Source organism: Emydura macquarii, unplaced genomic scaffold (genome assembly GCF_026122565.2).
Source record: "Emydura macquarii macquarii isolate MOO-44397 ecotype Brisbane River unplaced genomic scaffold, CSIRO-AGI_Emac_v2 contig_2473, whole genome shotgun sequence".
Taxonomy (NCBI): Eukaryota; Metazoa; Chordata; order Testudines; family Chelidae; genus Emydura; species Emydura macquarii.
Genome location: NW_027132610.1, coordinates 3156462 through 3171478, shown reverse-complemented (window position 1 = coordinate 3171478; position 15017 = coordinate 3156462). Strand labels below are relative to the sequence as shown.

Sequence of the window (15017 nt, the reverse complement as noted above, 5' to 3'; positions counted from 1 at the left end):
AGTAGAGATAGTATTGCACCTGTGGCAAAGTTTGGGACACCGGCCTCAATTGTAAATGGTTACGTAGGACCTGGGTGACGCAGGAGGGTGCTGAGGTGAATGCCCTCTCCAATAAATCAAAGGTTGACTGAGTCTGTGGTCCAGGGAAACCAGGCCACCTTTTATAGGAGTGCTGTTATGGGTGCAACCAGGATAGAGACTCCTTTAATAAATAGACTGTAGAAATTAGCAAACATCCAGGAATCGCTGTATCCATTCTTTTGTGTGGCCCAGTTGGATATCACTACTACCTTATGCAGGTCCATGGGGAGTCCCTTGGGTAAGATATTCCCAAGAATTCCAGTGTCCTTATCAAACTTGCATTTCTCTAGCTTAGGATAGAGGTAGTTCTGGCAGAGTCTTTTAAACAGCTCATTAATAAGCAGTAAAGGGTACTGGTTTTATATTGTAATCTTGTTCAGAGCTCAGTAGTCCACACGAGGCTGGAATAAGATGTCTTTCTTTGCTACAAAGACGATCAGGGCCTCCATTAGGGATGTGAGAGGGGTGAATTACCCCTTTCTACAAGGTTTCCTTGAGATAGATTGGGAGTGCCTGTAGTTCGGGATCAGAGAGAGGAAAAAAATATACCCAAAGGGAACCTCTGCTCCTGGCTGGAGGCCAGTGGGGGCAGTCATAGCTGCAATGGGGCTATAGAATGTTGGCTTTTCTTTTTGCTGAACTATGTTGGCATACAGTTGATATTTAACAGGAATCACTGGAGCCACTTAGGTGGTCATGGAGTGCTGGGATCTCCCTTGGATCCTCTGTTCATGTCACTGAATTCTTTGGAGGCCTGAGAAAGCCACAAAAAGTTGCTGGTTCTGGGTTAGCTCTCGGGGCAATAGGACTGTCAGCAAAACAGGGAATCACAACATGCTATGCCTGACCACCAGCAGATGTGCAGGTTGTGGGTAATGAGCCAGGGGATGCCAAGGACAACTGATGAATGTGGTGCGCAAATTAGCCCAAACTGGAGGATTTCGTAGTAACCTCAAAGGGAAGGTACCTCTGTGGGAGCCATCTGGTAGATGACCAGTCCCAGAGAAAGGAATGACCCATCTATAGACTCACTAAGGGACTAACTCAGGGGAGTCCTTGTGTTGGGTGGGATTATGGTGTGCTTGAGCGAAATCCAGATCCATGATATTGACCGAGGCTCCCAAGTCCATCAGCACCCCAGGTTCGTATCAGGCATTGCAGGGTGCCTGAGTTGGAGTGGCATTGGGTGCTGAGTGGCCATCATCAGGGTACTGGTGGGCAAGTGCTGGAGCAGCCTGCTGGGGAAAAGGGAATGGTGCTCTAACAAAATCTAGCCTGGACTCCCCCTATCGGAGCTGAAGGTGGGTGTTTCCTGACCAGGATACAACTTTGACCTTCGCGGGGCAGCTTGCTGCAAAGTGTCCTGGTTCCCCACAGTATAGGCAAGGGCCCGATTCCCAGTATTGATTCTTTTCCATGTCAGAGAGGTGGGACCAGACCTGATTGACTTGTATACGTTTATCAACAGGGGAAGGACTGGTGATGTGGGAGACTGGAGCTGGAAGAGCTGGCAGGACCCAGAAGGACAATCCTTTTTCTTGGTGACATTTGGTCAGGCAGTCATCTTGATGCATGGGTTGACTATGGTATTGAGAATGAATAGGTATTCCACCTGTGCCAGTTCATCTTTAATATAATTATAGAATCATAGAAGATTAGGATTGGAAGGGACCTCAGGAGGTCATCTAGTCCAACCCCCTGCTCAAAGCAGGACGAACCCCAACTAAATCATCCCAGCCAGGGCTTTGTCAAGCTGACCTTAAAATCTTCTAAGGTTGGAGATTCTACCACCTCCCTAGATAATCCGCTTCACTACCCTCCTACTGAAAAAGTATTTCCTAATATCCAACCTAGACCTCCCCCACTGCAACTTGAGACCATTGCTCCTTGTTCTGTCATCTGACACCACTGAGAACAGCCTAGCTCCATCCTCCCTGGAATCCCCCTTCAGGTAGTTAAAGGCTGCTATCAAATCCTGCCTCATTCTTCTCTTCTGCAGACTAAACAAACCCAGTTCCCTGAGCCTCTCCTAATAAGTTATGTGCTCCATCCCCATAATTATTTTTGTTGCCCACTGCTGAACTCTCTCCAATTTGTCCGCTTCCTTTTTGTAGTAGGGGGCCCAAAACTGGACACGATACTCCAAATGTGGTCTCACCAGTGCTGAATAGAGGGGAATAATCACTTTTCTCGATTTGCTGGCAATGCGCCTACTAATGCAGCCAATATTCTATTAGCCTTCTTGACAACAAGGGCACTGTTGAGACTGAGCCAGAAATAACAACACTGGGTGGCCTCATTCCACTCTGTCTTCCACTAAAAGTGTTGGAACTCTGCTACATATTTAGCACTGGCTGGGGTCCCTGCCACAACACCTGAAGCATAGTTTTGGCTATATGCTCACAACTTTGGTCATCAAAGATCATAGCCATAGCTCTAACAAAGTCCTCAAATTGTCTTAGAAGCTGGCTTGATTTTTCCAGGAACAGAGAGGTCAAAGCCAGGGCCTTCCCAGTAAGTAGGTTGATAATCAGTTCCACTTGGGCTTGGTCAGTGGGATCTGACTAAGGGCAGAGCATTGACTGAGGCACCCACAAGATTTGTCATGATTGCCATTAAATTTATGAGGCATGGGAACCTTGGGCTTGGGTGGGAGCTGCGGTTGGAGCTGAAGGTGGCGCAGCTTGTCTGCAGGCACAGAATGTGGTCCTGCAAGCTCAAATTACCCAAGGTCATGGTAATTCTCCATTACCGGACATTTTTAAATCAAGATTGGGGTGTTTTTCTAAAAGGTATGCTCTAGGAATTAATCATTGAGGAAATTCTACAGCCTGTGTTATACAGTAGATCAGACTACATGATTACAGTGGTCCCTTCTGGCTTTGGAATCTATGAATTTCTGTGAGGAATAATCCTTAAAGGGACAATGTCAGCTTGAAATGTGATTTAAAAAAAAGAGAGTAAAGGTAGTTTCAGTAATTAAATCTACCCCAAGTTTCCCTGCCAATTTTGTGGTTTTACAATCACATTTTCTATTTTTTTAAAGAGTCCATATCTCTCTCCCTCTCTGGTTGTGTAAAAGACCCACACAAAGTGGGAAACTGACTATGCCCAAAGTGCTGTTAAACAAACTGAAAAGAATGCCAGAAAAACATCATTTTAAAAATTATTTTCAGTGATTAGTCATCATTATGTGTTTATTGTAACAGCTGTATGGTAGATAAAAGGTTTTCAAACTGAAATGAGATTTTTAAGATGACATCGTCTTTCCAAATAAGCAGATAACCATTTTCTGCATTTGCAGCATTTTCCACATTGTCTTAAAATACAGTTCCATTTAAAGCACATTGCAGTAGTCCAACTACTGCGTACCAAAGACACAGGTCAGAGTAGCGATGTCTGTGTTGGAAAGAAAAGGCTGCTACCTGGACAGTCAGAAGCAGTTGGGCATCTAATGATTAACAGATTGCTGATGAGAGACAGACCTACACTCCTAATCGGTATCACAGGTATGCAGTTTCTTCTGGCTGCATTTCTATGAGAAACTCAAACTGAATTAATTATCTAACTACCTATGTGAAAACCTTGAAATGTAATAAAGAATGTTTATTAACTTTTTAATATTCAGGTTCTTGTCAACATCAGTGTATTGCAGTATTTCCTTGCTGATGTAATTCCTTTACTACATTATATTTTTTTATACAGTGCTACTGGTCTAAAGACGTGAATAAGGTTTATAGAAGAAATCAAGTTTTTAATAAATATATGATAAAAGCATTAGCACTGCAAAATGGTTAATTTAAATTAAAAATCATCTAACATGGAAGCTAGATATTGAGTTTTAAACAGTGAATTGTAGTATATATTTAGTCTTAGCAAAATACTATTTAAATTTAAAATTACCCTGTCCTTATTGATGACAGTATAAGAAAAAAACCCACATTTGCATGTCTTTGGTTAATTTTCTGAATATTAACACTACCCAATAATTATAAAAGTACAATATAAAATCAAATAATTCTCTGTTAATGCAGTGAAATCCCATAATTTGTCTTATAATTGCAAACTGAGTAAAGTAGTTAACTCTGCTCTCATCCTTATAGAAGTCTTCTGTGATCAAATACTTGGAGGAAAGTTGGTACTGATTAACTCAATACCCAACAACTTCTTAGTGGCAGAATCCCAATCCTTCCCAAGTTCAAGTCGACGGCAGATGTCCGGAAATTGTCTGTCAACTCTTCTTACCCATTCCACTGCTTTCTTTACTGAATCAAAAGCCCAGTGAATAGCACTGTATATAGAAATAAAGTGTGATTATACTAAAATATGAGAACAATGATTTAAGTGAGCAGTTACTGTAGTACAATCAAATGCACCAAAAGATACGAGAAGAAAATCTTGTCCTTCCCAACAAAGTCAACAATGCTTTAACCCAATCATTAACAAGAGATCTCTCTATAAATGAGAATTTGAGGCAGAGATTTCAAGAAAAAACAAAGTCTAGCCTGAGCAGCTTTCGTAGTCTTTTCAGAGAGCGTTGTCATGGAGGAAGAGATGTAGGGTCAAATTCACCACAAATGTATGGGCTTGTCTACATGGGAACATTAGTGTGGTATATAAGCTAGGATGTGAATTTAAAATGTACTATCTACTTCACATTAACTCCCTGGGTGGACACTCTTACTTCACACTGAGTGCCTTTGTACACCTTAGTTTAATTCTCTTCCGAAGTGTAAGAGTGCAGAGTAGTTAGTGTGCACTCCAGTTACCTCAGTGGCGTGAAATTAGTCCATAAAATGCATCTCATCAAGACAGTAATATAGGATTTGACTCTCGACTTTTGGGTCCTCAATGTGTTCACATATATGCAGAGTTCCTCCCATTTTCCTACTCTCCCTACTGTGTATTTTAACCAAATATCACATTTTATTGTTATGTACTGCATTCCTGATTGAGGCTATATGACATAACCAATTTAAGCATCTCTCTAGTCTGTTTAGGTTTTTATATTGCGCTTATCATGTAGGATCTCTGTGTGCCTTCTAGTAGTGCATTAAGCAATGTGACAAATCTATCACATGGTATTTATAAATTGTCACAGAAACCCTAGGTATATGGACCCAGATAACACCTCCCACAGAAAAACCTGAGGCAGGGAGACTGCAGAGGAAGACTCTGCAAGACTTTCCTTGCTGCAACTTTCTCTAATTTTTTTTTTTGGGGGGGGGGGGTGGGAGGAGCAGGAATGTGGGATCTAATACCCCACACAACATGCAGGTACAACTCCCAGAATTCACATACCATGGGGAATCTGCTGGAGGCCAGAGCCATCTGTATGGAGTGCCTTTGTCTCCATGCTCCCTCCTAGATCTCTGCTACTCTCCCCTTTCTCTTTGGTGCAGTGGTGCTGACAGGCTCCCCAGCTGTCTGTTATTCACTGTATCCCCCAGTAAAGGGGAGTTCCATGATGCAGAGGCCCTCTCTGCAAAATGTAATACTGCATGCAGCTCTACTATATTGCAAAGGGTTTCGTCTGGGGAGCATCTCCATTCCTCAGGCCACTTGGAGGGTTCATGGTCAGGGTGGGGACTGTGGTGTGGAGGATGTTGATCCACCCCACTTCCATGTTGATACCAAGAATGGATGATCTGGTCTATGATGATTTGTGCCATGCATCTGAGAGTATAATCAAGCCCTAAAATTAATTCTGTTCTCATTTACTATATAAATAAGGGTTTTGGGTGGTTTTTTTTTTGCTGATGCAGGATATTGTTTATGTATTTCTTAATTTTACAGATCACATTTTGAAAACAAAGATTTTGTTATAAGAAGCAATGTGTTGACGCTGTCAATTATACTTTTTATTCCTTGTCTACAGCCATATGCTGAAGTATGTTAGTTACCAATACTCAATAGTTAATTGTATGTGTGTTAAAATGTTCAGCAGTTTACATTAATACATTACATATTTAATGCATGCATGCATCTGGAGCACACCTTGAAGTGGGAAAATCATCCAATTTCATTAGAGATTTGAAGGTTATCCCTTCCAATTGTTGTTTATAACGTATGAACTGCAGCACCAGAAGTGTAGCAATCAACTGCAATACTTCTCTTCCTTTAGGACCTAAAAAGGAGAGAAAAAGGTGTGATTCTCAGTAGAATGGTTACTTGTCAACATAGAAAATCAATATTTGATATTTTGTCGTAATTGCTGGCAAACTAGCAGTCATGCTCACAAAACCTAGTTATCCTAATGCTGTTTAATTCTCTTTCATCACCCAATACACACTATAATCCATGCTTTTAAAAAAAGCAGTTTGAGAGACATACAGTTCACTCCTGCCTTGGAGTCAGAACTCAAGGCCTGGGGTTTTTGCAATTTGGGGTTGCTTCCATCATGTTCCACTTTGTTCTTTGTGCAAGCAGCAAGGGGTAACTTGTAAAATTTCTGATCTCTGATGAAGCACTGGAGCAGCAGCTTTGGTAAGACAGTGATTAAAGTGCGCCCCTCAATCCCATCTCTAATTATTTCTTTATGCCCAGTTTGCACTCCTCCTCCCCCGACAACTTTAGGTTATTCAGAGAGGACAACTATGTTCGTTTTAGTTTTCTGCCTGCCAACAGCATGGAGCTGTAGCTGAGGAGGAAATATGTACATGAAAGATGTAAACAACACAATGGGAGGGAGTGGAAAAAGCAGTACATCAGTGTAGTTTGGAATGTACGTGTGAGATGGAATGTACCATTATTTATTATTTGTATTACTGTAGCATCGAGGAGCCCTAGTCATGGACCAGGATCCCATCATGTTAGACACTCTACAGACAGAACAAAAAGACAGTTTCTGTCTCCAAAGAGCTTACAATCAAAATACACAACGCAAAGACATGGTGTGGAGGGAAGGGTATACACACATGCAGAGTGAACAATATGATGGCAGCAAATGTCATGTTAGTTCCATTATTTTGGGGAGGAGTCAACTAAATGAAAAGAAAAGTGAAGGGAAGAGGGTGAGAGAGGCAACAGGTTTGGAGTTACGCTAAGGTGAAGAGACTGAGGGAGAGAAGGGGAGTTTTGGAGCAAACAGCCATTCAACACAGAGCAGAGAAAGTCCAGTCAAAACTACAGAAAGTTCTACAAGGACCAAAGGTCCCTACTTTGTATGCTTTTGTCCCTAGTGGCTGGAGACTCTGGCTGGCTCCTTTTTGCTGCTTACTTCCATGCCCACATGGGGGGAGGAAGAGGGAGGGGAGGCACTATCCTGGTTCTACTGCCCCCACAGTATATATGGGTCCCACAGTATGCTGGTGGAAGGGATGGCCTCAGGTGGGCCCCATTTTGCTCTCCTTCCTGTTATGTAGAAGCAGTCCCACCGTTCTAAGGATGAAAGTGGGAACATCTGAGTCTGATGTTTTTTTCTAATACAATTAAAAATTTCAGAACTGCTTATTCTAGCAGGTATAATAATGGGTACAAAAAGAACCTCTACTGCTGTCCAAAACATGTTGCCTCCACAGGAGAGGAACGCAGCAGTCAGGGCACTGAAAGGGCGCTCTAGCAAATATTTAATTATTAGTTTCTTCAGAAAACTTTAAATTGAGAGTGTCTATTTAAAATCTAGGGTGTGCCAATCTTAAGCCACTGTTACTAATACAGAAAACATACATTAATATAAGCTCTACTGCACACGTGGTTATTACATTTAAAAAAAAATAAATTAATTGTACTGCAATCCAGTTATTTTTAATGAATGAGAAAACAACTGATTTACCAAGGGACCAAATGCCTTTTTTTGCAAGGAAAATATTGGTTAAATAATCCACATCAAGATCCAAAATATCTCCAAGTTCTGGGCTGAGATTCCAAAAGCCGTCCTGTAAAATAAACCAAAAAAAAAACAACACAGGCAAAGGTCTTCCTAAAACATTTGAGACATTGCAAAAATCTCATTAGAAATATCAAAGTACAACTAGGAAAGTAATTACAATAAAATGTTCAAGTGACATACAAAAATATATCATTAACCTTAGTGAATTAGTCAGTGAACCTCAAACTTTAAGATCTAAAATTCAAAAGCATGATATATTGACATCCTAATTTTAATCAATGTAGCTAAAGTGGATTCTTATTGTGAACCTAATAAATTATTTTACCAGTCCTACATCAATGGAGTACTAAAAAACATGGTTACTTACCAGTAACTGTTGTTCTTCGAGATGTGTTGCTAATGTCCATTCCAATATAGGTGAGTGCATGCCAGCGTGAACAGTTCCTGGAACTTTTTTCCCCTTAGCAGATCCCTTAGGTTGGCTCTAGTGGCCCCTGGAGCCCCACGCACATGCCGCAGTATATGAGGCACTGCCGACCCTATACCCCCTCAGTCCCTTCTTTCTGCCAACTCCAACAGCGGGGACGGGGGGGTGGGTGTGGAATGGACACGAGCAACACATCTCGAAGAACAACAGTTACTGGTAAGTAACCATGTTTTCTCCTTCGAGTGATTGCTCATGTCCATTCCAATATAGGTGATTAAAAAGCAATACCTCAGAGGTGGGTAGGAATTAGTGGTCAGCTGCCCTCGGCACGGCTCTGCCAAAACCCGCGTCCTCTCTCGCCTGCTGAACAATGGTGTAGTGGAACGTGAAAGTGTGCACCAACAACCAGGTGGCAGTGTTGCAGATGTCCTGCAGGGACACTCTCTCCAGGAAGGCCACCGAGGAGGCCTGAGCTCTGGTTGAGTGTGCTGTGATGACACCCGGAAGCAGCACATTTGCTCATAGCAGCACTTGATGCAGGATGTCATCCATGTGGAGATGCACTGGGTGGAGATAGGTGATCCTTTCATTCAGTCTGCCACTGTGGCGAAGAATTGCATCGATTTCCGGAGCAGCTTTGCACGCTCAATGTAGAAGGCCAGGGCTCGTCTCACGTCCAGCCAATGCCATCTCCTCTCCTCCTCCAAACCGTGTGGTTTGGGAAAAACACGGGGAGAAATTTATTTTGGTTACAATGAAATTGGGAAACCATATTGGGCAGGAAGGCTGGATGCGGCCTCAATTGCACCTTAGCTTTATAGAATACTGTAGAAGGGGGCTCCGAGGTCAGGGCCCTAATTTCAGAGACCCTCTCGGCTGAGGTAAAGACCACCAGGAAGGCTACCTTCCATGAAAGCATGAGCAGAGGGCATGAAGCCATGGGTTCAAAGGGGGCCCCGTGAGTCTCGAGAGGACCAGATTGAGATCCCAGGAAGGCACCGGGTCACGGACCTGCGGATAAAGCCTTCCCACCCCCTTGAGGAACGTAACCGACATGGGATGGGAGAACAGGGAGTTCCCCTCTAGTGGCAGATGGATGGCCGAAATGGCCGCCACGTGAACCTTCTACAAGGTCGGCGCCAGACCCTGGAGCCTTAACTGGAGCAGGTACTCCAGGATCACCTGCAGAGGTGAGAGGCTGGGCGGAATGCTCCGGGACTCCACCCGAGAGGTAAATCGTCTCCACTTAGGCCGATACACGACCTATGTAAAGGTTTCCTGCTGCCCAGCAGGAGTTGCTGGATCTAAACCAAGCAGGCTCTCTCTCCCTCCGTCAGCCACCGGGCCTCCGGGCCCTGAGATGCAGGGAGTCCAGGTCCAGGTGCAACAGGCAACCATGGTCCTGGGAGAGAAGGTCATGCCACCCAGGGAGCTCCATGGGCGGGGTGATCGAAAGGTCCAGCAGTATGCTGAACCAGTGCTGTCTCGGCCAGGCCGGAGTGATGAGTGTGACTTCCGCCCTGTCCCTCTTCATTTCCAGTAGGACATTGGGCAGGAGCAGAATGGGTGGGAACGCGTACATGAGAGTCCCCATCCAGTTGGTGAGGAACACGTCGGAAATCGACAAGGTCTCGTGACCCTGGAGTGAGCAGAATTTCAGGTACTTTGCGTTCCAGGCCGACGTGAATAGGTCCTGTTGGGGAACACCCCATTTTTGGAGGATCGTAGTCGCTACCTCCGGGTGCCGCGACCAGTCGTGGAGGCGTAGAAATGACCTGCTGAGGCAATCTGCCTTATTGTTCCTCACTCCTGAGAGGTGAGAGGCAGTCAAATGGATGTCGTGTCTCAAGGCAAAGTCCCACAAACAGGTAGCTTCCTCGCAGAGAGCCGAGGGGCACGCCTCTCCCTGCCTGTTTATATAAGCATAGCTGCAGCATTGTCTGTCAGCAACTGCACCACCCTGCCTGTCAGGAATCGGAGGAACACTCTGCACGCTAGGCGAATAGCCCTCAGCTCCTTCACGTTGATGTGCAGGCACTTGTCCTCCCCCCAACCAGAGCCCTTGTGTGCTCAGGTTGGCTAATGTGGGCTCCCCATCCCACATCCGAGGTGTCAGAGATTAGGGTGACCGACGGGACCAGCTCCCTGAACGGGACGCCCCTCAACATTGCCCTGGGAGATCTCCCCCAGTCTCAGGAGGCTAGGACGTGTAGGGGAACTATGACCACCGAATTCAGTGGGTGTCTGCTCAGCACGTACACCAAGGCCAACCACTACATGCAGGCCACCATGTGGCCTAACAGCTCTAGGCAGCGCCTAGATGTTATCGTGAGGCATCGGTGTAGCTGGGAGATGAGAGAGGCCATCGCCTCGAAACGTGGCTGAGGCAGGAAGGCTGTGGTCTGGGAAGCATCCAGGGTGCCCCCAAGCGATTCTATGCATTGCACAGGGGTTAATGTTGGACCTGCTGCACATAGAGAGAGTGACGGTCATGCTCTCCTGCACTTGGAACCCGGACCTGCCCCTGATCAGCCAATCGCCAGGTAAAGGAAGATCTGCACACCCTCTTGCCTCTGGTGGGCCGCCACTACCATCATGCATGTGGTGAACACCCTTGGAGCCGAAGATAGGTCAAAGGGCAGGGCTGTAAATTGATAGTGGGAGCCAGCCACTGTGAAGCAGAGGAAGCTCCTGTGGCTGGGGAGGATGGACCCATGAAAGTATGCGTCCTTGAGGTTGAGGGTTGCCTACCAGTCTCCTGGATCCCAGGAAGGGATTATGGAGGCTAGGGAAACCATGCGAAACCCGAGTCCTTTGACATATTTGTTTAGACGACACAGGCCTAATATGGGTCTCAGACCCCCCTCTGCCTTGGTGAACCATAATCACTGCTCCTATATTGAGGAGGGTGTCCACCTCCTGCAAGAGGAGTTGCCCGTTTGGGGGGAGGGGCATAGAGGTAAATTGTATAGCATAGCCCCCAGAGACTATTCCGAGGACCCCACAGTCTGGTGTAATCTTTGCCCATTCGGGATAGAAGGGCCTTAACCTGTTCAGGACAGGGCGGGGCGGGTCCAGGAAAGCAATAGGGCACCACCCTCGGGCACACCATCAAAACTGTCTCCTACGATTGCCCGACCCCTTGGGGGGCCCCTGCTAGGGGGCTGAGGACGAGCTGGGGGGCTGATTCCGTTTTCTAAACCCCCTATTTCTGTCCCTATTTCTGTAGGGTTGAAAGGGCTTATGCGGAGGCTTTGGCCTGGTGCATGTACCAGCTCAGGGCGAACGTAGTCCTGGAGTCCTTCCAACCGGGCAGCTTCGCATTGGTCTGATTGGAGAAGAGGGTTGACCCAATTAGGGGGAGGTCCTGGCTTGATTGCTGCACCTCCTGGTACAGGCCTGGGGATTGCAGCCACGAGCACCTCCTCGTGGAAATGGCAGAGGCCATGGCCCTACCCGCCGAGTCAGCAGCGTCACTGGACGTTTGGAGAGCTGCCCTAGCCACTGTGCTTCCTTCATCCAGGATGGTGGCGAAGTCTGCAGCCTGGTCTTGGAGCAGGGCCTCAGCAAACCGCATGAGGGAGTCCCACACTTTAAAATTATATCTCCCCTGGAGGGCCTGATGGTTGGCAATCCTGAACTGCAGGGCTGCTGTGGAATAAATTTTTCTCCCAAACAAAACCCCAACTTTTTTTGTTGTCTTTGTTCTTGGGAATGGGACCAAGCTGACCTTGCCTGTCCCGCTGGTTGCCTGCGTCCACCCCCAGGGTTCCCGGGGCCAGGTGAGCGAACAGATACTCGAACTCTTCGGCCAGACATAACACTTTTTCTCAGCCACCTTCGATGTAGGGGTGACCGAGGAAGGGGTTTGCCACAGGGCCTTAACAATTTTGAGAACCCTATCATGGATTGGTGGGCCACTCTCACTGGGGCAGCCGCCACCAGCACACTGAAGAGGGTATCAGCAGCCTCCACTAACTCCTTGACCTCCAGTTCCGAGTTAGAAGCCACCCTCTTGAGCAACTCCTGGTGTGCCCTGAAACCCTCCAGTGGCGGGAGACTGCCTCGTCCGGGGAGAGGGAAGAGGACTGCTGAGGCATGTCCTGCGGGTGCTCCCGTGCCTGCCAAAGGGATGCACCCGTAGAGGGGCCCTCATGGAGTCCAACTCCTCATCCGAGGAGCGGTTACAATGGGCCTTTTCCTGTTCCAGGGGCATGGACTGCACCCCTGCGGACAGGGTGGATTGGGGCTCTGGTCCCATCTGGATGCCCCCATCTGGGGCCAAACCAGGGCTGACTGCGCCACCTGCTGTAACGCCTTGTGGGAGGTGTTGGTTGTCCCAATGACTGTCACCCCTGTGGGACCCCGAGCCACTAGTCTGGCGGTGCCGTGGCCATCCTTGGTCCCGAGTGCCGTGCCGGGGACCGTCTTCCTGCTGCCTCTGACATGGAGGACAACGAGGACTGCCTCAGTCGCCACAAGCGGTGCCAATGGACAGAGGTGTGCTCCGAAGAGCTATCAGTACCAGAGCCTCGGTACCAAGGACTTGCGGCGCCGCTTACCCCTTGGTGATCGGGACCAGTGCCGCTCCAAACTCCGTGGTGCCGAGTCTGACTCCGGCAACCGGGTTCCGCATCAGGGACCGTGCGGTGCGGAGTCCTCGAACAGTGACCGGGTTACACGCCGCATTGGTGCAGGGCGAGCCCCTCGGTGCCGAGGACTCCGACGGTGACCGGGTTCTGCGCCGCCTCGGTGAGGGCGAACTCCTCGGTGCCGGGAATCTAGGACAGGAGCTGTCTGAGCGTCACTTGGCGGACCTCGACCGGTGCCGCTTCTTGGTCTGCGCTGCCTCCGGTGCTGGGTATTGACGTCGGCACCGAGAGGGAGACTCCACATTCCGAGTCAAAGCAGGCCGGCTCGACGTCACCGACCCGGAGCGACTGCTGGGACAGCATCCTCGTTCTACCCCCGGTGGCCATCCGGAGGGGATCTTCCTCCCCGTACCAGGGATCTCCACTGCCCTTTGGGGGGATCCAACGTGGGCTTGCCCCGGGACATCGGCCCTGTCTCCCTCAGCGGGGGGTGGGTGGGTGGTGGAAGCGGCATAGGAGGCCAACAAGGCTCTTGCCACCAGAAAGTCTCCAGTGTCGACGGCGTCAGCAGGTGCACTCTCCCACTCCCAGGAGTCAGGGGAGGCTCCCTGCACAGAGATGCAAGCACCGGAGAAAACTCGACGGGCCGTGGCTGGTGCATCTCCGCACTCGACCCTGCCCATACCGGCTGTGCTCCGCATGCTCTCCTCTTATTTGGCACCGGGGATGTTGCTCCGTGTCAAGTCGAGCCCGGTGCTGGCGGCACACTCTGCACCAAGAAGTCATTTTGTGCCGAGGCGGAGCGGGATGCTCGGACTCCAGGTAGAGCACTGTCTCCAGAAGCAGGGCTTTTAACCTGATCTCTCTCAGTCCGCGGTTTAAAAGCCCTGCAGATCTTACAGTTGTCTTTTCCTGTGCCCTTCCCCCAGGCACTTAAGGCACCGATCGTGGGGGGGCAGAGGGAAAGCTGAGCTAGGCGACCGGGGCATGGCCCGGCCTCTCCAAGTCCCTCAGGGACTTCTTATCTAACTAAACTTAACAACTACTTAAAAGTAACTACCTTTGAATAACAAAGATTCAAACAAAGCAGAGAGCAAGGCTAGTTCCATGCAACCGCCACGGGAGGAAAGAAGGAACTGAGGGGCCGCAGGGTCTGCAGTGCCTCATATACCGTGACATGTGCGCGGGGCTCCGGGGGGCACTAGAGCCGACCCTACGGGGTCTGCTAAGGGAAAAAAAGTTCTGGGAACTGTGCACGCTGGCATGCACTCACCTATATTGGAATGGACATGAGCAATCACTCGAAGGAGAACAATCCAACAAGATGAATGCAAATCAATAGCTTCTTTCTATTATTTATCTCAGCTACAGCAATGTGTGTTATTTGTACTGATATTTGTGTGTTAGAATAATGAGTGGGGAACTCTGATTGGGAATTGAACCTCTTGTGGGATGAGGAGGTTGAGGCAGGGGAGAAGAAACCACAAGAGGTGGGAACATTGAGTCTCAGAGGGAAGTAGGGCAGCTGTGGTGGCAGCAGTAGCAAGTTCTTTATTTTCAGATACAAAATAAACAAAACTAAATATAAACCTGTGTAAAGTTTTAAAATAAACACTTTGAAAATTACCCTAAAAAAATAGTGCTCAAATAGAGTACTTCCCCAACTTAATTCAGCCAAAAAGGATCTGCTCCATTGAGAAAATGACAGCCTCCATGAAATGAGTACGTTTGCTATTCATATTGCGAAATACAATGTTAAGTTTATTAAATCCTATTCCATTTTATCTGACACAAGACTGAACAATTCTGATAAGTAGGAAAGGGACGTGTACCAGACAGTTTGCTACTCTCAAAACAGGAGGAACACAAAACTTTGAACATTCACTTCCAAGTCAAAATGTGTCCCAGTTGGTAAGTATAATGATCTTGAAATCAAATCTGATATATAAAAAAATTTTTGCACAATTTTTTAAAATATTGATTCTCCAATATTAAATATTCAATAGGCTAAATGTTAAGCTTGGCCTGAACAGGAACTGCAATTTTGTTCTTGCAACTTTACAAACACAAAAAAAACTGAGTGCAG

The 15017-nt window shown here is 47.3% G+C and overlaps 1 protein-coding gene across 2 annotated transcripts in view; it reads right to left on the bottom strand.

Moving 5' to 3' along the window:
* Window positions 1-3674: 3674 nt before the first annotated feature.
* The window catches only part of PARP4 (poly(ADP-ribose) polymerase family member 4), a 77192-nt gene continuing 65849 nt past the window's right edge, over window positions 3675-15017 (bottom strand). Inside the window, exons 32-34 of one of the 2 annotated variants that reach the window (XM_067562827.1) lie at window positions 7856-7958; window positions 6079-6208; window positions 3675-4372 (exon numbers count right to left, since the gene is read on the bottom strand). In XM_067562827.1, coding sequence (XP_067418928.1) covers window positions 4198-4372; window positions 6079-6208; window positions 7856-7958 — 408 coding nt within the window. In that variant the 3' untranslated portion in view covers window positions 3675-4197. Of the gene's footprint in view, window positions 4373-6078; window positions 6209-7855; window positions 7959-15017 lie in introns of those variants that run through there. The other variant, XR_010922570.1, reaches the window with a different exon arrangement.